At 44.7% G+C, this 26,139-nt stretch overlaps 1 protein-coding gene across 3 annotated transcripts in view; it reads left to right on the top strand.

Annotated features, from left to right (window-relative positions):
* The window catches only part of DOCK5 (dedicator of cytokinesis 5), a 194,029-nt gene that overhangs the window by 149,733 nt on the left and 18,157 nt on the right, over positions 1-26,139 (top strand). For all 3 annotated transcript variants that reach the window (XM_036888920.2, XM_036888921.2, XM_057486566.1), the window contains 14 exons: positions 39-193; positions 986-1,071; positions 2,854-3,010; positions 3,534-3,574; positions 4,220-4,310; positions 7,286-7,405; positions 10,464-10,553; positions 12,064-12,168; positions 16,853-16,994; positions 18,937-19,018; positions 19,973-20,057; positions 20,501-20,587; positions 22,421-22,597; positions 25,513-25,596. In XM_036888920.2, the coding sequence (XP_036744815.2) occupies positions 39-193; positions 986-1,071; positions 2,854-3,010; positions 3,534-3,574; positions 4,220-4,310; positions 7,286-7,405; positions 10,464-10,553; positions 12,064-12,168; positions 16,853-16,994; positions 18,937-19,018; positions 19,973-20,057; positions 20,501-20,587; positions 22,421-22,597; positions 25,513-25,596 (1,502 nt within the window). The remainder of the gene's footprint in view (positions 1-38; positions 194-985; positions 1,072-2,853; positions 3,011-3,533; positions 3,575-4,219; positions 4,311-7,285; positions 7,406-10,463; positions 10,554-12,063; positions 12,169-16,852; positions 16,995-18,936; positions 19,019-19,972; positions 20,058-20,500; positions 20,588-22,420; positions 22,598-25,512; positions 25,597-26,139) is intronic.

Raw genomic sequence — 26,139 nt, 5'->3', positions numbered from 1 at the left:
AAATTATTTTGTAATATCCTCACTCACTTTCATTTCAGGTCCCCACAAAATCAAATTCATCCCATCCATGGTGGGCCCCATTCTGGAGGTCACACTGACCCCCGAAGTAGAACTCCGGAAAGCCACCATCCCCATTTTCTTTGATATGATGCAGTGTGAGTTCAATTTCAGTGGAAATGGCAATTTCCATATGGTAAGAAGTGGTAGACCTGTAATCTCAGTAATGCACATAGAATCAGCTCTTACTTATTTTCTTTCTGTAGAGAGAAGCAATACACCTGAGCTATACAAATCAAAACTCAGCTAAAAACTTTCTTACTTTAAATTTTTGTAAAGCGATTGGAAATAGACTCAGATATTCCCACCCAGGGCCTAGTAAGTGACCTTTTTGCTACATGTCTCCTAAAGCAGCTTTGGTTATCTCTGGGTAGTTAAGATCTGACGTCCTGCATTTTGATCCCACCTGCTGTAATACCGCGGAAAGAATAATGCAGTGGCTTCGGGGAATGATGCAGGGGTCTCTAGTTTTGAGGCCAGTGTGCATGATAAGTCTTTTCTCTGCCTCGTTCTCCTTATCTATAAAGTATATAGGTATCGGAAGGAAGATTTTGCAGCTATGAAGCTCTGCAAAAGCACATCCCACTGCCAAGGCTTAGATAAGATACAAAAATAAAATAGAAAATAGATTATCAAGCTGTTTTCATATGCATAGTCAAAACAGGAAAATAATGTGTTGGTCAACTATTTTCTGCACATTTAAAGCCAAAGGATAAAGTAACTAAATCACACAACTGGTTTAGAAAGCTTTGAGAGGGTCCTTGTGCGTGATCCATGAGTGACGTGGAGTGCGATCTTCCCCTATGCGTGTCGGAAACAGTTCGCAGTCCCACAAAGGGGTTGGCCAAGTCTAGGAAGGTCGGCTGGGTGTCCTTCACGGCGTCTTCCAAGGACACGGCATTCTCTGAAATTCTCACTCTGCTTTCAGTTTGAGAACGAATTGATCACAAAGCTGGACCAGGAGGTAGAAGGGGGCAGAGGAGATGAACAGTACAAGGTCCTTCTGGAAAAACTGTGAGTATTTCAGAAACGAAACCTCAAGCTGACTGCATATGTGGTGATGGAGAAAAGCAGCCTTCTGCTGTACTTCCAACTGAGCAGCCCCAGAATCACGGGGTGCCCACCACAAATGGTCCTCAGTGGACTTAACAGGTTTACACTGTCCGCTGCTGACATTTGTTTACCTGATGGGAGTCAAATGTCTGTGTTTAACTGACCAGCCCGGCCCTCAAGAGCAGAGCACATGGAGGAGAGGGGGCCATGTGCAGAGCAGTGGCGTTTTGCCCGGTGTTTAAATTGCTGAACTTCAACAAAAGTGCCCGCACCTCTAAGTATTGGCTTCAAAGCAACAGTTTAAAGCAGAAGGGAAAAAACACTTAAAGGTCCACTTTACATTTAAAAATACCTTATGCCCTGTAAAGGCCCCCTAAGATAATGTCATCTGTATCTCCCTCCGGCCTGTCTTTTCACTGCCCTCCTCCATCCCACACCCCTCCGCCGTTTTCTGTTCCTCTCTACGGGCACTACTCCCCCCCCACGCCCCCCACAGACCCTCACCCATCCCCATCTTGCCCTCTTAATTCTCCTATGCACATACGGAATTAAAATACAGAAAGGTTGGGTCTAAAATACAGAACCCTTGGATGTTGGAGTGTTGGTTGGGTTATGTGCCCAGGTTGTTTTGTCGTTCACCTGCTACATGGGAGTGGTTGCTGGGGTACAGGGACTCCCCAGCTTTTTTCTTTTTCTACAGATTTTGTTTTTTTTAATAAGCAAGCATACTGGGTGTTCAGAAAAGGAACTGAATGGATGACTCAGCTGTATTTTAAAGAACCAATGGGTGATAAGACTGTTGATTTTTTTTTTTTTAATCCTGTTTCAGTTAGGTCCGCCTGTTTGAGCTTCAAGCGTCCCAGTTGATCCCTTTTGCAGTTCTGATCTCATGCAGGAATTGAATGGAGAAATTACACACGCATGGGCACACACACTATTTACAAATGATAAACCACTCATTAAAAAAAAATCCTACAGCTGATTTTTCACATAAAGATATTATTTTGTTTTCTTCAGTTTTTTTGCCCTGGATCACTAACAAAAAAGTCTGACTGCACAAGGCCCCGGTGCCTGGGAATAATCCTAGAGTCTGTACTAAGATTCGGCTTTGGACCCATTTCTTTCTCTTTTTCTCTCTTATCCTCTGAGGACCCTTTCAGTTGTTCAATCTAAAAAACTTTGCTCTGTTTGGGTCCAAAAGGAGAAGATTTAAACCAAAAGTCTTTGTCTACTTATTTGCAACTCTGCATCTTTTTTTTGTTTATAAATAACTCTTCTGTCGGAATGAGTCACATGTCTACATTCCTAGGTTCCTCTAGGCTGGACATCCATCCAGGGCTTTCCAGATGCCCACGGGATGCCCTGAGGTGCTAGGCATTAGGGGCAGTCAAGACATAGAAATGGTGGCCTCTTTCAGCTTGAGTAGAGTGATCAGATAGCGGGGAAAGGTTCTTGTTTTTGGTACTGACAAAAACAAAAAACATACAAATAAAAGTTTGGAGGGCAGTGTGGGCTGGCGTTCTAGGTGATGGGGGCCCTGAGCCACAGCCCTAAAGAAGAGGCAGAATGTGAGTCACAGGGCAGCCTCAGTGAGGGCCCCCCCGGGGTGGGGTGGGGTGTTACCTGGAGGGTGTGCGTCTCTTAGTGTAGCGCCACCTGCTGCCAGGACCGTGGACAGTGCTCATAAATGGTGCTGGAATGACAGTATGGGACATGGGCATTGTCTCTACACCTACCCTCCAGGCTCCTAGAACATTGCCGGAAACATAAATACCTGGCCAGCTCTGGAGAAGTGTTTGCCCTCCTGGTCAGCAGCCTTTTGGAGAATCTTTTGGACTACAGGACCATCATGCATGATGAGAGCAAGGAAAACCGCATGAGCTGTACCGTTAATGTACTGGTATGTGCCAAGCCCCTGGGATGGCAAGAGGGCATGGCCAGGCCTCCCCTGCAACCCGCAGCTCCACTCTGAGAAGGTGTCGTAGACACAGAGGCATTTAGTCCATGAAATCCTCATGGTGGTGGAACTCTGGTCCTGACTTTCCCTAGACGTTTATAACTGGGACCACAGGCCTCCGAGGTTTAGGCTGCCATGCATTCCTCTGCTCAGTGTAAATCAAACACCTATCACTCCTGACCCCCTGAGAAGACAGTGTCAGGTGACTTGAGAAGAGCCAGTTAGCTGTTCACTTGGAAGGCTTCCCTCACGTCTGTCACAAGCACAGTCCTAAAAAAATCCTTCAACTTAACATTCTTTGCAATGTATCACTTTCTTTGTTGAGGCTATTTGTTAAAGAAAAAGAATGAGCTCTTTGGAAAAGTGACAGTATTGAAAAGCAAAGTAGTGGCTCTGGCCACTTTCATGGCAAGCTCGTCAATAACCTTCGATTTACATTGGTATTTTGTAACCCTTTTTATTGTAGAATTTTTATAAAGAAAAGAAGAGAGAGGACATATACATAAGGTAAGCTGAGGGAAGTTTCTGCTCTTGCTATTTATGCAGTGGCTTTATTGTTTATTTCTTTGATAAATAAAGGCTGAGCCCCAACACCATGCCTGCTGCTTTGAGAGACACCAGAAAGTACGGGCTATGTCCCCTTCCCTCTGAAAGGGAAAACTCTTGAAACAGGTACATAGATAGGCACAGTCAGGGGGTTCCTAGGGTGGCTCGGGTTAGGGCCCAATTCCAGGGAAGGACGGAAGCTCTGGAAGGGATGCTCAGGGGAGGCACGAAAATTCACCTTGTGTCAAGGACTGTTAGCCTGGGGTCCATGAAAACTCGGATGTAAACTGTATGCATTTTCTTGGAGAGAGATTCCATAGTTCTTACTAGCTTCCCAAAGAGGCCCATGACATTAAAAAATAATTAAGCACCCCTACCTTAAACTCACAGTGCAAAGTAGGGCTGCCAGAATAGGATAGACACACGGGTAGGGAGCAGCATAAAGAGCTAAAGGGATAGGAAGTAAGAGGGAACGGATCCCTATGCCTAAGAGAAGGAGGAAGGGCAGGGAAGATGGGGGAGCAGGCGGTGGCCTGGTCGTGGAAAGAGCTTAGTGCTAGAGCCACTGCTGAGCGGCACGTGCCTCCTCGCCCCACCTCTCACCAGGTACCTGTACAAGCTGCGGGATCTGCACCGGGACTGTGAGAACTACACGGAAGCTGCCTGCACGCTGCTGTTACATGCTGAGCTTCTGCAGGTCAGTGCTCAGGGTGGGGCACAGAGCGCCATGTGTCAGCCGTCTGGCCCGTTGGGACCAAATCCTGCACGCTTCATGGTCTTGATGGGAACGATCCTTATTCAAGGGGGACCCATTATCCAAGAATAATTTTATGCCTTCTAAATAGGCGCAGCTAGTTTTCAGGTCAAGGTTCAGAAAATGTCAGTTATCGTTTATTTAAAAATCTTTAGGAAGCAGAGTGCAACTTACAGGCCCCTAGCAACGGACACAAATTGTAGAAACAAAACACACATCAGTTAATATATGTAAAAAGCATCTGTAAAACTGCAGCAAAATGAGTAGTGAATGAATCTAGCACCATAGAAGTACTTTGCTATTTACACTGTTGCACTAAGTAAAATCACAGTGTGCCATGGATACCGATACACCTAACATCGTGGGTCCCAAATAATTGTTTCTAGCTCTGGCCACTCCTTTAACTTTAGATTCACGTAGAAAGTGTTCTTTCAACATCAGTCTTGGAGTGACTAGTAGACAGCTCAACACTGAACATGAGGATAGCAGAAGCTCTCATTTCCCACCGCTGTCCTCTTGATCCATTCCCGCCTCTCCTTTCTCCCCATTTCCCTAAAGGGCACCACCGTCTACCCAGGTGCCCAGGCAGGTACCTTTTGTTCACCCCTCCCCCATTCTCCATGAACAAGAGTCCTGGACCTTCTGTGCAAAACTTGCCTCTAACCTATCCACTTTTCTTTTTTTCTTAATTGAGATATAACTGGCGTACAACATTGTATATTTAAGATGCACATGTGTTGATTTGATACATGTATATATTGCAATACAATTACCACTGTAACATTAGCTGACATTTCTATCATGCCACATAATTATCATCTCTTTTTTGTGGTGGGGGCAATTAAGATCTTGTCTCTTAAGATCCTTGAAGCGTATAATTCAGTATTGTTGTCCACAATCACTATGCTGTGCATTTAGATCTCAAGGGCTTATCTACTGGCTACAGGTTTATGCCCTTAAACAACATCTGCCCAGTTCCCCCAGCCCCAGCCCTTGGTAACCACCATTCCACTGTCATTGTTTTTATGAGTTAGGTTCCACACGTAAGTGATATCAATATCCTACTTGTCTTTCTCTGGCTCGTATCACTTAGCATGATGCCCTCTTATCATAAATGACGGGATTTCCTTCTTTCTCATGGCCGAAGAATATTCCATTGCACTATATATACCACAGCTCCTTTCTCCATGTGTTGGCTGACAGGCACTTAGGTTGTCCCATGTCTTGGCTATTGTGAATAATGCTGCAGTGAACTGGGAGGTGCAGAGAGCTCTTCAGCATTCTTTCTTTTTTTTTTTCTCTACCCTTCTTTCTTGCTCCCCTTTGCTGGCCTCCTGGTCCAAGCTACCATAGTCTCTCCCTTCGAACACTACAAGAGCCTCCTGTTACACCTTCCTGCCTCTGTTCTTGCCCTTTCTTATTAGTTTAACTTAATTTTTATTTTATTCTAAAATAAACCATGTACATTGTTCTTATGTTTGTAGGTAAGCGCAGGAGTAGGGGTCCTCTCCCTCGCCACATTCCCAAGGCAGCCGTCCACAATTCATATTCAAGATCAGGGCACTAAAAAGCTTATTGTGAGTGGATTACTGGGGAGGGCTTGTTGACTGTGGGATGATCAGAAAGAAATCCTGGTGTCAGTAACTGAAGGCCTTTTCATTTCTTCTGCTTAGAAAATGAAACTCTCTATCCTGGCTCGGGTTAAGTATGAGGTACGGGTGCAACTTTTTAAATAGGGGTGCCATTTATTAAGTGTAGTCCATATTTCCTCATTGGCATGAGATCCCATCTTTATCAGGTGCCAAGCCCCTATCTGGGGGAGTCTGTGTCTAGGTTTTATGTACTTTTGCATAGGTCCTGTGTCTCCAGGCCACTGTCATGTGCCAGTGCCTTGCTGTTTTAATCATGAGTACTTCATACTATGTTTTATTACCTGATAATATTCTTCATTGCTCTAGTGAGTTTTCCACCCTATTCCTTCCTGTTTATTTTTCCATATGGGCTTTGGAATCATGAAATTTAAAAATTTAGGGAGAATTTCCATGTTTATGAAATAGCATTTTCTTATCCAAAACATGGTATGGCTTTCCAGTTATTCAAGTCAGCTTCTGTGCCCTTCAATGGCATGTTAAAATTTTTTGTATAGAAGTCTTACGTATTCCTTGTTAGGATGATTCCTGGATATCTTTTCTTTTTAACTTAATTATGGCAAAGTACACATAGTGTAAAATTTAGCGTCTTCATCATTTTTAAGTGTACTGTGAGTGGCATTAAGTACATTCACATTGCTGTGCCCAGATATCTTATCATTTCGGATATATTCTTTTTGGGGGACTTTTCTCCTGTTATCTTCCATGTGGCTGTATGTATTGATATGAAGTCTCTCTCTACATGATTTCTGAAACATGCTAGTTTTTATCCCACAACTTAACTTGCTCCCCTCATTGTGGTAGTTTGTAGCTTTCAGGTGGTACACTTTGTGAGGTGAAAGAATAGTAAAATGGTAAAAGAACACAGTAATTGCACCAAGTGGTAGTGTTACACCCTCCCCTTTACATTTTTGTGCTCCTAATTTCTTTCTTTTACCTGATTGTGTGAATCACACTGTCAGTACCACAGCCATCGTGCTGGTGAGCAACCTCCCTTTCTTCCTGACTTCTGTGGGAATGCCTCTCGTGTTTGTCCACTCAGCCTGACACTTGTTTTGAGGCTGGCATGTGTAGGCATGTGTTTATGCAACTTTTGTGTTTAATACATAATCCAAACTATAATATAGATGAGTCAAAGATATATACAATTATTTCCAGGATTTTTTTTTTTTGGGCTGAGTATTTGTTACATGAATCTCCTTTAGTTCATTCATTTAATGACTTGGTATGTTACATTCACCTCTTTTGTTGCCTTTGTTTATTTTTCAGTGGTCTGACAAGCCCTGTGTACCCCATTTGCTTCAGAGGGACAGCTACTATGTTTATACCCAGCAAGAGCTTAAAGAGAAGCTGTACCAAGAAATCATATCATATTTTGACAAAGGCAAAGTGAGTGTTGGATTGTTGGGTTTGGGATTAGGAGGAAGAGGGAAGGGGCTGCAGTCCTGAGGTGCAGCCCTGCAGAGTGAGCACAGACTTACCCGGGGTTCAGGACACAGTGCCCAATAAGACTGCCCTCACTTCAGATGCCAGTGGCAAGGTCAGGGGTCCCCAGGCCACCCACATTTCTGACCAAGGACTGTAATTTGGGTGCAGGATCCTATGACCCCCCCCTAGTGTTGACAGTATGCCAGAACAATTTACAAAACTTGGTAAAATGCTGTACTTAAGACTGTAGTTTTATCTTAAAGGATACAAGTCAGGACGAGCCAAGTGAAGAAATGCAGAGGGCAAGGTCTGGGAGGGTCCCACATGCAAGGCTTCCGTGTCCTCTTCCTGTGGACTCAGGGCACATCACCCTCCCAGCAAATTGACGTGTTCACCAGCCAGGAAGCTCACCTGAGCCTAGGTGGGCAGAGTTGTTATTGGGGTTTCATTATGTAGGCTTGACTGATTGAATCGTGGACCACGTGTGTGAGCTCAGCCTCCAGGCTCCACTCCTGCTCCCTGGAGGCCTGGCTGATATCTAGTAGCTCAAAGCCCCAGCCCTCTAATCACACCGGTGATGGTTCTGGCAAAGCCAGCTCCCACTCTGAGGCTATCTGGGGACGCACATGAGCTTAGGCCTGGTCTGAGGGGTCCACTATGATTAACAGTCTTTCCTATCACTGGGGCAACTCCAAGGGTTTGGAAGCTCCCTCCTAGGAACTCAGGACAAAGATCGGATAAATTCTTTATTATACAACAATGACTCCTGACTTATTCCTTATTATTCCCATGTGTATCTTTGAATTCTGGTATTTTTAATGGGAGAGAAAATGTATAGATAAGCTAAGAAAGGCATTAAAGATCAGTTATCTTGCGGACACTTAACCCAGTAGAGAATACAATGGGCAGCCCACAGCCCCACTTCCCATCACCATCATTTTACCTTTTAAATATTGCTGAGGGCCAGGAGCTAGTCATTTTCAGTGCTTTTTCTAGAGATTCTTGGCAAACACCTGCTGCACATCCCATACCCAGGTCATTACCTGCCTGATACCATAGGCTGTAGGTAAGAGGCAACTCACATGCCTCCAGGGGTGAGAGGGCAAATGAACATAGGAACTGGGCCAGGAGATCGTGGAGTTTGTGGTCAACTGGAGGAAGCATGTCCAGCTGAAAGGCTTTTAAATTTAAAATGGAAAAAAAAATACAGAAGGAATAGGGGAGAAAGGGAAAAGCAAACAAAATGGATCCTAGATTTGACTCATTTAAGAAGCCTGGATAGTACCCGCAGACGGCCACTTCCAGCCACCATCCCCATTTCATCAGTGGAACCTGTCGGTTAAATAAATAAACAAGCCAAATTATCATTGTGAGAAAATAGCTACCACCTCTTTAGTTCTAGTTACTGTTTGGGGTGAGATCCAGACTTTTTTTCTAATTTCCCACTCCCAGTAGCCCAGAGCTATCTCTGGAAGCCCAGAGCAGAAGTTTATTTGCTCAAATGTTTTGGTTTCTATACCACTTTACTGTCTTAAAAATTGCAGAGGGCCCCAAGGAGCATTTGTCTACATGGATTTTACCTATGAATACTTACCTCTTAGAAAGAAAAATTTTTACTTTTTTACTTCTTAACAACAGTAAAAAACATTACCTGTTAATGTAAATCAATCTTTATTTATGAAAATCACTATGTTTTCAAAAAAATAGTGAGATAAGTGGCATTGTTCGTCATTTTCGCAAATATCTAACATCTGGTGCAATATAAGACAGCCGGATTCTCCTGCCTGCTTCTACATTCGGTCTGTTGCGACGTCACACCTCCTGTAGCCTCTGGGAATCTCCACGGTATACTCATGAGAAAATGAGCATTTTAAAAATGCAAATAATATTAATAGTATTAGGAAGATAGTTTTGATCTCATGGACTCCCCTGAAAGGGCCTTGGGGACTCCCAGAGACCGGGGACCAGACTGAGAAGCACTGTGCTAGGCCATCTCTCTCTCTCTAACGTAACTTAGCATTTGGTGAAATGAGTCCAGGACTCCACCCATGGATGCTGCTGGCCTCCTGCCCCAGGCCCGGTTGATCTGTAATGGTTTCCACTGGGCATGTTTCAGAGCCTTTTTAGTGAAATTTCAGAGGGGGACCCTTTGGCAACAATGATATTAAAAGACTTAATTTTAAACTGCTTTACAACTGTGTGCAAACTGCAGCAGCAGAAAAAAGCTTAACAAGAATGCAGTAAGAAATTTGCACCTAAGATATGTTTTACGAAATACCAGAATGAAAGAGGGCTCCATCTGGATGCCGATCTCAGATACGAGATATGTGCATTAGGCTGTACCTGACATGGTCGTACGTGCTCTAGGGTATTTTCCTAGAACTTTTTTTGACTAAGTAGATAGTTTGGCTAAAAACTGAAGTCAGGGCCCTAAATTGAAAAAAACAGTTTCTTGATTTCCACATAACAGTACCCTTAGCCTTTCTTCCATTCCCCCTAAACCCCAAACAAGCTAACTCAAAACACACCCACACAGGCACACAGCACCCCCCCGACCCTCAGAACCAGAACTAGAGCCCGCACCAACTTCCCTTTTGTGCTGTCCAGACCTAGACTTCAGAACTGGTTCCCCACACTTGCGATGGTCTTTAGTGCTTTGTCTTTTAAATTCAGTATTGCTTTGCTTGGAGACACGCATTGTGCTCCGTGTTCCTGCAAATAGAATTACAGAAGATGCCCCTGGCAGAGCAGCCAAGATACAGTAGCTTTACCATGAAGAAAAACTGAGTTCATGCAAGAGCTGAGACACGTTGGGACTGTCCACAGACACTCACCCCACCTGACTCCTTAGGCATTGCCAGTAACTTTCAAATGCTTCTTGCAGCTGGATCGGCGACTGTTTTGTTTGCCACTTGTACCCTGCTTTTCTGTTGTGATTGTTTTGTTTGCCACTTGTACCCTGCTTTTCTGTTGCGACTGTTTAGTTTGCCACTTGTAACCCCGCTTTTCTGTTTTGCAGATGTGGGAGAAGGCAATCAAACTGAGCAAAGAGTTGGCTGAGACTTATGAGAGCAAAGTATTTGACTACGAGGGCCTCGGCGGTCTCCTGGTGAGTGTGGGTCAGACCATGTCAAGCCTCCAGTCAGGGTGCTACAGGTCGCATTCATGAAACTGTTACAGTGGAAAAGTACATCTAGCTTGAAAAAAAAAAATGAAAAAAAGGGAGGTTCAAAAGCTGTTACAATGATTTCTCCAGATCATCCTTGTAGAGGGCTCAGGGTCCCTGTCTACAGTCCTCTGTTCCTTCCCCAAGCCTTTCTTTCTCTGGATCCTCCATCCCCCTGGCCCGGCTCCCCTTTACTCTCTCTCAGTTACTCTGCCTTCTGTGAATGCCTTCCATATTTCTGGTGTTTTCTGACATCCTCTGCTCATCAACATACTTGTTCCTGGTCTACCCTCAGGGCCTTCCTGAATGAATGAGAGGCCAGTCTTTGAGCCTGGCTTCATTTCATGCCATTGTGCATGCTTTGCTGAGCTGTAAAGGGCCTCTGCCAGATCTGATCCACATTTTGCCTCCTCCGTCTCTCCAGTGTCACTGGAGGGTCCTACCGCTGTAGTCCCCTGAACCTGTGTATTGATGCCGGGTTTTTGGCACAGGTCAGCTGTTTAAAAACAATAAAGCAAAACAAAAACGGCCTTCTAAGTGCCCAGTGGCAGATCAGTGCAGTATTACCTTGATAATGTTTAGTAGAAGAGTTGCAAAAGGCCTGGTCACACTTGCCATGTAACGGTAATTCATTTGAGGAGCTGGTTGTCAAAATTACTTGGAAAAGAATTTGCCATATCTAAGGACCAGCTCCTGCTATCACACTAAAAACACTTAGGATTTCATAAACTAATTTGAGCTGAGATGTAAGAAACTTAACATGTTACCTTTCTGAAAAAAGAGTGTGATATTTCTATCTCACCTAGACACAGTAATAATACAGTCCTGCTGGCCATTGTGGGAGGGGCCTAGGGGTAGCTCCGAAAGCCCCCTGGGTCTGGCTGCCTGTTTTGCTCTCCCTAAGGCTGACCTCTCTCACCCTGGTCAGGAAACCTCTCCCCACAGGAAGGATTGCAGATGGGGGTGGGTACCAGACAGTGAAAAGCAGAACGTCACCACCACCTTCTGGGCACTTGCAGCCACACCGAGGGTGTTCATCCAAACCACCTGTACAAACTGGGAAGGTCTTTATCGTCTCCCATTTGTCTCTGTTTAAGTGCGGCCACCCTCCGTGAATCTCAGAAGGTGCTCTTGACCTTTTAGGGGTCCTGAAACCCCTTCAAGAACTACTCACAGCCGAGCACCGCCTGTGTCCACAGGAGAATGTGCACACGTGCGTTTTTCTGCTTACAACTTCAGGGATTCCCAGACCCTCCAAGGCCCACTCGTGGACCCAGGCCCCAAACCTGTGACCCAAGAAAAGGAAAGGTCTTTGGCCCACAAGATATTTTCCGAATACCTTTCATTTCTCTGTGTTACATGGGAAACAATAAAGCAAATAATCTGATCTTTTTTTCTTTCCCCAGCGATGCCCTTGTAACCTCCGCATGGAATGTCTTGTTTTGTTTTCCAGAAAAAAAGAGCCTCATTTTATGAGAACATCATTAAGGCGATGAGGCCTCAGCCTGAATACTTTGCTGTTGGGTACTACGGACAAGGCTTTCCTTCTTTCCTACGGGTAAGAAACCCGAGGGTGGTCTCCCAAGCCATTAAGCCTTGGTCTGAGACGGAAGGCATTTCATCTCTTTTCCAGATGGGCCTGGTGGGTTAGCAGCTGAGACCCGTGTTCTCACTGTGGGAGGTCGGGGAGGCAACCCCATCCTGAGGGCCCCGTCTTCACCCCACGCCCGGCCACCTCCGGTATTCTGGCAGCTCTTTTGTAAAATGACTTTTCCCAGGTGGAATGAAAAAGGGAAAAACAGAACCTTCCCCTCCACTGGTCTGCTGCTGCAGGTCACGCGGGGAGAAGTGTGGAGTGACGTATGTGGTTGTTTGTTTTATTTCCAACCAGAGCTAGTTTGAAAGCATATATCCCAAGGACAAGAATGCAGAAGTTTCACAAAACTAAAAACAGATTTGTGGGAGTGATAAGGACCAGGTTCTTCCTCCTTGTCAACATTTTCTCTAACATGGTACTGATTTTACAATCTTAAAAAGCAGACCAAAAAAACCTCTAATTTTTGTCCCACAAAAAGAGAAGCCTCTTTTAGTGCTGAGCTTTGTTTAAATATGTATTCTCTATCTTCTTTTCCTTAAAAAAAAAAAAGATTGGGAAAGGAAAGTACTTTACATTCTTAATTGTGCCTAATGAGGTCATTCACTCATTCATTCATTCAATAACTATTTATTGAGTGCCTACTGTGTGCTAGGCACATGCTAGGGATTAGATACACAGTGCTGATTATAATAAAATACAGTCCTTAACGCTCATGGATTTTTCAATGCAATGGGTGAAATGTTGATTAAATAATCACACAAACAAATGTAAAATTGAAACTGGCAAGTTTTTAAATTCTATATTGTAAGAGTTAGTTAACCAGGGAGTATTTACTCAAGTGAAATAAAAACCTATGTTCACATAAAAATTTTGCATGATTGTTTATAGCACCATTATTCATAATCACCAAACAGTGGATACAACCCACATGTCCCTCAACTGGTGAAGGGATAAACAAATTGTGGTATAGCCATACAATGAATACTACCCACTAATAAAAACGAATAAATTCTTGATCCATGCAACCATGTGGGTGAATCGTAGGTGCATTGTACTAAGTAAAAGAAGAGACTTTACACCTTAAAGTCTCCATACTCATGATTTTATTTATGTGACATTCTGGACAAGCCAACAACTTACAAGAGGGATGGAAAACAGATCAGTGGTTGTCTGGTGCTTGCGGGGGAGGACTGAGCTTCAGAGGTATGGGGAAATTTTTGGTGGTTGATGATGAAACTGTTCTTTTTTTTTTAATCAAGATACATACAATAAAGTGCACAAATCTTAGTTTTTTTTGACATGCACAAATGAATTTTTAACATGTATATACACTCATGTAACCATCACCTAGATCATGACATTAAAAGTTTCTAATTTTTTCCCCTTTTCTCCTATTTCATCCATTCTCTTACCTAGTATTTGATGGTTGAGGAAGAGAGGTGTCAGGAGTGATTCATAGGTTTGTGGGCTGCCTAAGTGGAGGGGCAGAGGAGCCATCCACTAAGATAGCAAGGCTGGAAAGGACAGAGTCATGGAGGAGAGACTTCATCCACACACCAGATAAATATTTACTGAATTCTTGCTCTGTGCCTTGCTGTAGTAGAAATATGGGGGTCAGGCCCAAAACAAATCAAAATCCTTGAATGTATAGAACTTACAGCTTCAAGAGACAAAATAAAATAATATTTAAAAAAAAGTATAATATTTAGTAGATTAGATGGCCTCATACAGTGTAGACATTCAGTAAATATGATGGAGAAAATGAGTCAGAGAAGGTGAAAAAGAAGCAGGCAGCAGGGTGGTGGTGCAACTTTAAATACAGAGAATAGGAAAGATTCGAGCAAAACCTTGGAAGGAGTGAGGGAATAAACCAGGCGGCTATCAAGAGACAAGTGAGGGTGTCAGACAATCACAACAGCAAATTCCAAAGCCATGACTGGAGAAGCAAGAACAAGAGGACAAGTAGAGAATGGGGGGCAGAGAGTCGGGGGCACCAGACAGAAGCCTTCATAGGTTTGTCGAAGTTTGGTTTTGGACACACAGCATGTGAGGTAAATTTCGAACATCCGAAAGTTGGGAGTCAACTATTTTGATACCTGGATCAAAAGGAAAATTTTTGATTTTGGAACTCAAAGGAAAATTCTAGGCTGGAGATGAACGTTGGTGAGTTATTTATATGTAGTTAAAACTGGCCCTGGCTGTGGCTGAAATGGCCCAGGGAGAGCAAACAAACTAACAGAATAGAGGGTCGGGGCACAGCCTGAGGTAGGTTCTAGTGTTCAGTTTGCCGTCAGTCTCGGTCCTCAAGTCATGATAAGATAATGATGCCCAGCACACTTGTCTGTGTGGTTACTGTGTCACGTGAAATAACAGGTGGGAGCTAGGGGGACAGCAATGGTTATGTGGAAACATGAGGACTAGACTTTCAAGTGGAAACATTGGGGTCTAAATCATCTGCTGAGTGACTGTGATTTGGGCAAAATCATGTAACTACCAGGTCTTTGTTTTCCAGCCTGGAAGTTAGAGAAATTATGCCCACCTCACAGGGCTGTTTTGAGAGTTAACTAAATAGCATATGGGGGTGCTTTGTAAACTGTAAAGTAGTTTGTCGATGGTATGTGTCATCAAAGTGTACTAAAAAAATATAAAATCCTTACAAATGATAAAACCTAAGTGTCCTCATTGTATGGACTACGTCCCAAGTGCAGAATACGTCCAAGTATATTATCCTCACCCCTCGGCCAGGTCTCCTGTTCTGCTCCTGCCACTGGCTGCACTGCTCCCCTCCTCCAAGGCCAGTCATCTCAGAGTCCTCGTCGACTCCCTGTCCCGTGTGTCCTTCCCCAGACACCAAAGGTCAAACACCAGATCCGGTAGCTTGTCCTCTCCGACTCAGTCCCACCCCAGATTCCTACGGCTGGACGTACAGTCAGTCCACTGTCAGGTTAGCTTGTCTACACTACTGCTCTCAAGAGGCTGCCCCTCCTTCCAGAACCTCGAGTGAGTCCCTGGGTCTTCAGAACTTCTGCCTGCCTTTCAAGGCCGTTCGTATTCTGGCTCATCCAAGCTTATTTTTTCTACTGAGTTTTTCCATACTCTCTGCCCCTTCTCCTCACACACCGTGCCTGGGTATCCCTCCCCCTTCTCTTTTCCTCTCCTTACCTTATCCATGCATCTAGACACACTCACGTCCATGTCTTACTTGAAGCCCTCGCCTCGGTTTCCAGTTGAGCTGGTTCCTGCTGATTTTCTGCTTGTCTGATTCCTTTCACAATTACTGTTCACATCAACTATTTGTGTTTTCTTATACTCTGATCCCTTGCCCACCAGTTTTGTCTGAGTGATAGAATTTCATGAGGCATGAATTACTCACATAAATCTTTCCCAGCTGAAAGTTTTATCATCTATTCCAAGAGATCTAGCAGTTTTTACTGCCTTCTATGTTCAGGCTAGAAGGCATATTGCCTTGGTGTTACTATGCTACTTAAAATGATCATATTTACTATTTATTTGTTTGCTGTTTCTCTCCCCTAGAAGGAAAGTTTTGTGAGAGCAGGGTCATCATTATGCCCTTAGCAGCATGTCTAGCATATCTATTGTTTTCTCAGTACATATTTGTTATATGAATGGACATGTGCTTTTTAAGAGCATTGTATATGGTGGAGACTTGATAATAGGGGGAATGTAGTAACCACAATGTTGCTCATGTGAAACCCGAGCATTAGATTGTATATCAATGATACCTTAATAAAAAATTAAAAATTTAAAAATTTAAAAAAGACCATTGTATAGGAGAGTGTGGACCTAAGCTTTAGTTAAAAATGGATCATGTGTGGGTTGCTAGTGCTAAGTACACATCTGAGTGACCATCAAATGAGTAGGAAGCTTCAGAATGTGGCTGCATTTGAAACTGCACAGGCAACAATAACTATGAGACAAATTACCCCTATGCCTGAGGCCCAAAAACTTCTTTGGGAAAAAATCCAGTTGTATTAATTATACAAGGAACTACGGTCTGGAACAGAGAAAATAGTATTTAGCATGGTTATTTTCTATGAGATTTTGCATTGCCATCCACAGTGAGTTTTCAGGATTGGCCAGGCCCGCTGTGAATTATTCCTGCTCACTATTACTGTATCTGTGTGTTGGCACATGTGTTGAGTTGGGTCTCTTCATACTTGTGTGTTCTCTAAGGCAGTGTTACTCGATGTGCTGGTCCACGAACTGTTCTGGAGCCTGGTCTGATAAGGAGTTTGCCCCTGCATGTAAATGAATGCACTGCCTGCCTCTGTTGAATGTCTGGCTCTGAAACAGCGTTGCAAATAAACAGCATGTCTGTGACGTCATGGGCCCCCATTAGGACCCAAGGTTCTTCCTTCCTTGTGGGTCAGTCTAGACGGTTGCAGACCAGCTGCTCTGTGAGAGGCACTGCACGACGTAGCTTCACGCCTACGACTTAGCGCCCCAGATACCGAGCTCCTGTCTGATGGGATGCTTGCTGAGGGGCACGTAGCAGATATTCACCAAGAATTTGCTGGTGGGTTGCACTTCAGCTGGGGGCCCAGGGGTTCCCACAGTACCAGGATCTCCAGCTGGTCTTCCCTCTGTATATTCAGTTATGCCCCTTGCTGTCTCTGACCCGCAGAACAAAATCTTCATCTACCGAGGGAAGGAGTATGAGAGGCGAGAAGACTTCAGCCTGAGGTTGCTGACCCAGTTCCCCAGTGCTGAGAAGATGACCAGCACCACGCCCCCGGGAGAGGAAATCAAGTCCTCTCCAAAGCAGTGTATCCTGGCCCTGGGGAGGCATGGCCCGGAGGCTTCCAGCCCAGCCAGAGAAGCCAAGGGTTGCATGCAGTCTCTGCACGCAGATGTGTCCCATCCTCAGACCACTCCTTTCACCATTCTGACTCAGTTTCCCATTCTGCATAAAAACTCAGGGACCAACGTCCTGTGCTTATGGCCATGAAGTAGTTAACAGAGCGAGGCGATAAGCAAATCTTGAACATGAAAGGATATATTCTATAGCCAAATGGGGAGCTTGATGAGAGTGCAGACTTCCTGTTTTCAATTCTGGATTCCAAATGAAGAGTTGCAGCTCTTTTTTGCAGTATATAATGACTTAACTGAAAAGTAATGAGACATACTCTCTTAAAAAAGAAAACACCAAGGGCTCCATAACAAAGTAATTTTTATAACTTTTATAATTTTGGTGCTAAAATAAAGGTGTTAGAAAATGGAACAGCATTCTGAGAGAGGTAGGTAAGGCAAAGCTGGAGTGGTATGGTAGATACAACTGGCTCTGGATCTGAAGTGGCTGGGTTCAAGTCCCAGCTCAGTCACTTCCTCTGTCACTTTGGGTAGGTAAGTTACTTAATTTCTCTGTGCCTCAGTTTATCTCCTATAAGATGGAGATGATCGTTCTTGGAGTTCTTGTAAAGACTGAGCAAGTCAATATATATAAAATACTAGGAACAGTGCCTGGCCCATAATAAAAATTCAGTATTTATTAGCTATTGTTAGAGATGGGTCAATAGGTATAGAAAGTCAAACAACAATAATGGTAATCGGTCAGGAAGACAGACACACTGTTAAGAGTCGTAGTGGGCTGTGAACACATACTGGGTGCTCCCAGGATTTACCTCTGCCTGCTCGGGGTCTGCAAGCCCAGGAAACAGCTTGCTGTGGGAAGGAAAAGAAGTCTTTAGAAGCTGGATTTAGGAACACAAGTCCTGGTGCTTGGCCGTCAGTCAGTCACTCCGCAGAGCCAGCTGACCTGTAGCCCAAGTTGCTTAATGTCTCCAGACCTTGCTTTTCTCATCTGTAAGGTATGAGGGTAAGTCTGTTACCCCCAAATGCCTAATAGCCCTTCTGTGAGTGAAAATGCTTTGTAGACTGTAACAGTGGGATGCATGGCCCAGTGGTTCTCAGATTTTGTCACCCACAAGAATCACCATGGAGAGTTTCTGATTTGGCAGCTGTGAATTCTCTCGTGACTAGTCTCCAGGTGGTTCTGGTGCCGGGGGCTGCAGACCCCGCTTTGAGAAATACTGGTAGGCCAGTGCTTAAACGCTAGTTCAACTGCTGTAGGTTTTGAAACAGCGCCCTGGTGAGGACCAAACAAGTCATTGCTAAGATCAGACCATGAAGTCGGAGAAGGCCTCACCCATGAGCTGGTTTGGAAGCCTGGCTTCACCACTTCCCAGTTGTGTGATCTGCTTTATCTCCGAGCCTCGGATTCTTCATCTGTCAACGGAGATGAATAACATCCACCTGGTAGTTGTGTTTACTGGAAGTAGCATAACATAGGTCAGTGCTGGGCTAAGGCCCTCTGTAAACAAATGGCTTCCGCAGATGCAAGAGATCCCTCTTGCCTGGGCCCTGGAGCCTGGCTATTTCAGAGAGATGCTTGTCTAAAAGAAATGGTTTGAGCCAATTTCTAATCACCTGTTTCCTGAGACTTCATTGATGTCTGTTTTCCTATGGCAAGGTTGTTTACCAGGTGTCTAAGAAATGTCCTAGAATTAGGCCTTAAGAAGGCATTTTGGTAATACAGAAGGGAACCCCATTTCCAGTGTGGTTCTGGCATTTGGTAAAAAGGAAGAGTTAGTGCGGATGCCATTCCCACGTGTCAAGCAGGAGGAATAGGTGGACCTTTCTGCCTGGGACAGCTTCTTGGACCAGCCCTGTCACGACCAGCCCTTTCTCATTCCTTAACGTGCTGCTCAGACATGCAGTGTTTCACCGTAAAGCCAGTGATGAGCCTGCCGCCTGGCTACAAAGATAAACCCGTTCCGGAGCAGATCTTAAAGTAAGTGGGGACTTTTGTTTGTTTTGTAAAACGTCTGTCTCTTCCACACACTTTATCTAGGAGAACATCAAAACCAAAGCCTTAAATCCGTGACAGTTTGGAAGACCTTCTGTTGTTGTCTCAGTCTGTTGGGGCTGCTGTAAGGGACGGCACAGACTGTAACGGGGCTCATAAACAACAGACAGTCACTGCTCGCAGTTCAGGGGGCTAGGAGTCCAAGGGCGAGGTGCCAGGAGACTTGGTGTCTGGCGAAAGTCCACTTCCTAGTTCATAGATGGCTCTTCTTCCTGCGTCCTCACGCTGTAGAAGGGGAGAGAGAGCCCTCCAGGTCTCTATTATAATGGCATTAATCCCTCCACCCTGAAGACCTGAGCACCACCCAAAGCCCCCCACCTGCTAATGCCATCACGCTGGGGACTAGGATTTCAGGGCTTTGGGGGAAACACAAACGTTCAGACCACAGCAATTAGTTATTCCATTTTCAGTATAAGAGGTTGGTGACTCAAAGGGATTTGGAGGTTTTGTTCTTTAGGCAGAGAGGGAAATGGGTAATTTCACTCCTAGGTTTGGGTCCCCTAGCTCTTACTGCCGCCACTGGAAGCGTCCACCGAGCAGTATGGCTGTCCTCACATTGCCTGGTGGGTCCCTGAGTAATCAAAGGCCTAATCCCTTCTCCTGAGAAGCTGAAATGCTGGCAGGGCTGATGGAGTTGTTAAAAACTGTGAATGAGTTCACAAAGACAGACATCAATACATAGATCTTCTTACGTGGTGAGCTGGGAAATAGATTCACAGATAACAACATCAAGATGGGCAGTCAAGTCACATTGTGTACCACCTTCAGCCTGCGCTGTGGAGACCAGGTCTGTTTGGCTAAGGCTCAGGTTGCAGAAGACTTGTCCCAGGTTCTGTTCCAAGAGAGAAGCTACAGTGCTGTGGCTCCGTCTCTCCCCAGCTACTACAGAGCCAACGAGGTGCAGCAGTTCAGTTACTCCCGGCCGTTCCGGAAGGGTGAAAAGGATCCAGACAATGAGTTTGCCGTGAGTCCACCCTTTTGCCCTCCAGCAAGGTAAAAATCAACATCCAAAATGCAGGCCTTCCACCTACCCAGCATACACAGCAGAAGTGACGGCCACACTGGGGATCGAGGTGTCACGAGCCGGTGACCCAGACAGCAGGCCGTCAGCTCAGTGGGTAACAAAACTGGGAGTCCAGAAGCTGGGCCCTGCGCTTGGGCCTGCTTCCCTATGACCTCCAGTGAGGCGCCACTCTGAACCTCAGATTTTGCATTTAGAGGGTGAGATGGCCAAGTGGATGGCCCTGCAGCTTTAAACATGCAAAGTCCTTACAGTCTTTTAGAAAATACAGCCCATTCACCAAGGAGGCATTTGAGAATGGAACCTCAAGGAGTGGAACCAGGGAGTTTTGCTCTTTTGCCTGGGAAATAACCACATTTCCTTCTCCCTTCCTTCCTGTTTACTAGACCATGTGGATTGAAAGGACCACGTATACAACTGCGTATACCTTTCCTGGGATTCTTAAATGGTTTGAAGTCAAACAGATTTCAACGGTGAGTCACTTGAAGGAACTCAGAAAAATCTTTCTGTCTCCAGATACATAATAAGAGCCTTTGTCAAATTCCCCCTCCAGTCCTTGCCAGCTTAGCCAGCGTCCTCTGGCCATAACAGCCGTGCTTGTATAATAGAACTCCTTTGTAAAATGAATGTGACAACACCCACCCCGAAGGTCACTCTCAGTGAAAGACTCTTTTATGACCAAATGGGTGTCGTCTCCTCCCCAAGCCCCAACACATTTCTGGGATGCCTTCTTTGAATTTCTTCTCAATTCTTCTCTCCTAGAACATTTCCTCTTTTTTTTTTTCTCAGCTAATCACATCACCAGCCATCCTCGACTTTTCCATCTTCATCACTCCCAAAAACTGACCAGTTTATCTGCTTAGTATTTATGGAATCTGTTTTCTTTATTTCTGCCCCAGTTTCTAGTCCTTCATTCCGCTCTGATTGATGGCCACTGAAAAAAACCCTCCTATTTGGCCTCCCTTCTCGCATCCATCTTCCTCACTGCCTCTGAGTGTGAATTCTACAGCAAAACCCTGACCAGGCCATTCTCATGCTTAGAACCTTCCATGGCTCCCCAGTACTGCGCGTGTCGAGCCTATACACCTTAGCATATGCATACAGGGTCTTTGTGACTCAGCTCTTCCACCCCATCTCCTGTAGAATCTACAGAACTGAACTGCTCGTTTCATGTTATTTCAGTGTTGCATGACGCGAGGTTATTCTCTCTGCCCCAAATGCTCTCTCTCTACTTCCCAATGTCATTCCCATCAAGATTCAGTTTAGGCACCAGCTTCTCCAGAAGCCATCTCTGAAACTGCCAAGCTGAGTTAGACGCCCTTTCTCTGTGACCCGACACAACTTGGGCTTATTTCTAACAAGTTCGCTACTGTGCTTGCACAACTTAAGACCCCACTACAACCGTAAGCTCCTCCCAGCCATCGGTTATCTTAGTCATTTTTGTAACGACGGTACATAGCGCTGTACTTGGCATAAATACGTGTTGAAGAAATAATGTGTAAACAAACAGGGACTGAAGTTTGATGTGTTCCTTGGCTCTGGTGATAAAGCAGTGTTCTGCACGTGGGAACATGATATTTGGACAGAGATATTTGGAATCCAGTCTGTTGTAGGAGGGCATGCTGGCTGTTAATGGGTGAAATGAGGAGGGAGGCGACTTTTCTTAAAGCCTCTTCTTGAAGACATTTCCACAGGAGGGGCTGCCTCTGAATATTGCACCTTATTTTGTTTTCATCGAAAGTCAGCCCCAATGTCCTAATACATCCTATTATTTCTGACTTCCACTAACCACAGAACCCATACTAAGGTGACATACATACATGTGTATGGTCAGAATGTGTGGCTTCCCAAATCACTTACCTTGCTCGTGGAGGAGGTATCCAGCCTCTCACCAGTGAACATTCTTGGTGGGGCAGAAGTGTCGTGGATCCAATATCCTGTTATTCTGTTGTAACCCTTCTCAGAAATCGGTGAGGGAGCTTTGTCAAAAAACAGTCGTCATTACAGCTCGTTTTTCTCTTCTCAAAATTCCTGTAGATGCTTTTTCCCCAGGAAGTAATCATTACTGTAGCTCCAATTTTAAGTCATCCTTGCACTTTCCAAAGAGATCTTTAATAAATACTTATTTTGCAACTTAACAAAACCATGTCAAGTAAGTGTGGTGGCCTAAAACAACTTCGATGAGCAGCACTTCCCTTGTCTGTAGCTTGGTGGGAGTTTTCTACCTTTTGAGGGGATACTTGGGCTTTTTTCATTTTTGGCTGTGGAGTCACGGAGCACCCTTCATGTGCCATGCTCTGTCACAGGAGGAAATCAGTCCTCTGGAGAACGCCATAGAAACCATGGAGCTCACCAATGAGAGGATCAGCAACTGTGTGCAGCAGCACGCCTGGGACCGGACCCTGTCTGTGCATCCTCTCTCCATGCTGCTCAGTGGCATCGTAGACCCTGCTGTCATGGGGGGCTACTCCAACTATGAAAAGGTGGGCCAGGACACTTAACTTGCTGTTCAGTTTAAGTGCAATCACTAGAGGTGGGAGTCTTAATTGTTAGGGTTTTTTTTTGTTGTTCCTTGGCTAAGTCATTTCTGAAGTTCTCTTCTGGACTATAAACATTTGGCTGGTAACCTACAGAGGGACAGAAAAGGAATGGGGATGGATGACAGGGTGAGCGGACATGAGGTGGGCTGATTCTCTTATTTCTATCAGTATGCAATGTCCTGGGCAGACCGTACTTTAGAATCAGTCACTTCTGTGACCCAGTCCTGGTTTCCCACTGACCACTGTGTGCTTTTGGACAAGATGCTTAACCTCTCTGAGCCTCAGGCCTCATAACTGAAAAAAGTGAGAAAAATGCCTGACTCACAGGCACAACTTGAGGCTTCAGGAAGACGCCCTATGTACTTAACACAAGGCTTGCCCTGTGACTGAGCCTTGATCCAAGCCAGTGTTCTTCCTACCCCCTCTGCTTGGAGCAGAATGCAATACGAATTTCTGCGTCCATGGTGCTGCCCAAGCTCTGTGACTGCCCTGACACTAATCTTTCTCCTCTTTTCTCTTCAACCTTTCAGCCTTATGCTCAGTAGCTGGGAAACACTCAAGACAGAGACAAATTCTAGGGTGTCCATGCTAGGTGTCCATAATCATTTCCAGTGTAATAATGAATTCAGTACAAAACTAACATCCAAAATGCAATATATTTTTTTATCTTGGAATGACTTCAGTGTGTATTTTCTTATGTAAGCTGTCTGGTACTAATTTTGATGTGTTTTTCCAAGTGTTAATTTTTATAGACTGCCCCTAAATGCAAGTTCATATAGGATCTGTGAGGACTATGTAATTTCATATGAAGTTTTTTCCAGTGTAACAGTCTTCTAAGTACAATGAAGAAAATAAAAGGAAAAGAAATATATATAAATAAACTACAAGACCTTTGGCTTAAAATACTAACTTGTGTGACTTTGTACATTTCTAAACGTTAAAAAAATGGCAAATTCATTGATCCCCATGACCCCTATTGGAATTAATTGGGGACTCCATCATAATCTACCTATACAGGTGACCTTATTTTAAGGCAGCTGTTTAATCGTTGCCTGAGTGATAAGATAGAGGAGCTGTTTGCTGCAGTTCATCAGCCTTCTGTTGTAAGGCAGGTCTCTTCCAAAAATACTGGATTTTGGAGTATTGTGCTCTGATCTTCCCTGGCTCATCTGATGCTTTGGGAATTTCAGTGTATTTTATCATGTATCAAAAGAAGTTTTAACTACCAAAAATTTTAACTGCTTATATTTTAAAGGTAAATGTGGGTGAAGATTTAAGCAAATACTGCTTTTCCATTTATATCAACATTCCCGCTAAATATGGGTCTGGCTAGAATGAGCTGCTTTGCAAATACAGCGTCCTGCATCCTTTTTATATACTTGGTCTACATAGATTTATAATCTGTTGCATTCGTTTGCCACGGCTGCTGTAACAAGGTACCACCAACAGGGCCACTTGAAATGATAGAAATGTATTGCCTCGTGGTTCTGGAGTGTAGTCTGAAGTTAAGGTGCCAGAGGGTTGATTCCCACTGAGGGCCATGAGGAAGAATCTGTTTCCTGCCTGCCTGCTAGCTTCTGGTGGGTTGCTGGCAATCTTTGGCATCCCTTGGCTTGTAGATGACTGGCTTCTTCTCACGTCTCTTGGCATGCTCTTCTCCCTGTGTGCATGTCTGTCTCCACATGTCATAAGGAAAGAAAACCAAATCTGTAGCCAGCATTTCCAAAAGAGGCCAAAAAACAAGTTATTTCTCCATGTACCTTTCCCATCACTCCTGAGTGCTTTCAAAAGCTGGCCTACAAAGCTCCCCTCACTCTTCTGCCCAACTACTAGGAAAGTCACCCCATTATATGAAAACCAGGGTTCATGAAATTACAGGATACAGTTATAAAAGTGGTCAGTCCATGTGGTGTGGAAAACAGAGTATGTGCAAACTCTTCACCCTGTGGGAAGATTTAGGGGTTGAACTGTCCATGCAAACTTAAATTCCTATGCTGAAGTCCTAAGTCCCACCACCTCAGCATGTGGCCTTAGTTGGGGACTTGGTCTCCCCCGAGAAGGTCCCTCCCAACATGTCCTTTCTATAAGGACATGAGTTTTTAGCAGTCAGTCCAACTCCAGTGTGACTTTATCTTAACTAATTAGATCTGCGACAACCTGTTCCTTAGCCATGGGGGTCATGAATGCATATTGATGTTACATGTGACATGGTCTTGACTATACAATAAATGCAACATGCATTTAATGTTTTCAAAACATTTTCATGTATCTCTGTATATCTCATGTTGTCCTTGAAATAGCCTTTTGGATTGTGAGTAGTAAGAAAGTGCTCACATCAGTCTTCACTTAATACAGGAAAAAAATGTGATACAGCAGAAAATATGATTTCTACTCTCACTTGGTAGAGCAAAAATGTATCAGCCACATCTCCATCCCATTAGCTTTTGCGTTTTCCTTTCTAATACTTACGCAGTTAATCTAATGAATGACCCGTAGGTACTGTGATTGGTTTTTTTCTTAGTTCTTAGGGAATGTTGTCTTAATGAAAGACATTCTGCCCGGCTGATGATTATCGGGTCTGTGTATGTGTGTGTGTCTGGAGGTCGTTGAGAATGTGATCTTAGAAACTGCATGATTCCCGGAAGACTGCAAAATCGCACACACCTTTTGAATCGCCCGCTACGGTATAGGGGTTGTCCCAGGACAGGAGTGAGTGTTGACTTGGCTGTTCCTGGTTTATCAGATAGAACAGAAGACATCTTTCTCTCTCCCAGGCTTCCCTGCCCTCCTCCCTTTTAGGGTCAGATACACAGCTGGGAATGTGTTCTGATTAACACTAGCCTGTGCTCTGCTTTCAGGCATTTTTTACAGAAAAGTACCTGCAGGAGCATCCCGAAGACCAGGAGAAGATCGAGCTGCTGAAGCAACTCATAGCCTTGCAGGTGCGTTTCCCGGGAAGTGTGCGACCTCCCGGCTGCCCCCGTGCTCCGCGGGCTGACATTGGGTACCTTACCCTCTGGGGCTTAAATCTCTGAGCCCACCTACTGGGTTACTTTTCTTTTTTTCTTAACCCTTGGAATTACTGCCTATCTAACCGTTGGTTTGACCAAGTGACCTAGGAGTAGCATCCCATTAGACGGCACAGTGTTGGGAGGGACCTTCTCGGGGGAGACCAAGTCCCCAGACTGTTTGCTGGCCCGTAGTTCCCACGGAGAGGGGTTGACCTCGGTGTCTCCTCTTGCATGACTTCAGTAGTAAACAGTGGGAGAAAACTCAGCCACCCAGTTCAGCCTAAGGGTTAAACCTGTCAATGGTTCATCCACAGAAATGCCCCGGACTCGGGTAGGTTTGCCTGGCCATCACCTTCCCCCCTCTTGGCCACCTTGTATCCCCAGTGTCGTATTTCTGTGCATCGCTGACCCGGGGTGGCGAGTCCCCCGCCTTGCCCAGAGAAATAGCCATCTCATGGATGTGTGCTGCTGTGT

This window comes from Manis pentadactyla, chromosome 1 (assembly GCF_030020395.1).
Source record: "Manis pentadactyla isolate mManPen7 chromosome 1, mManPen7.hap1, whole genome shotgun sequence".
In the NCBI taxonomy this organism is placed as follows: Eukaryota; Metazoa; Chordata; class Mammalia; order Pholidota; family Manidae; genus Manis; species Manis pentadactyla.
The sequence above is the reverse complement of the archived record's forward strand: the minus strand, read 5'-3'. Positions and strand labels throughout refer to the sequence as shown.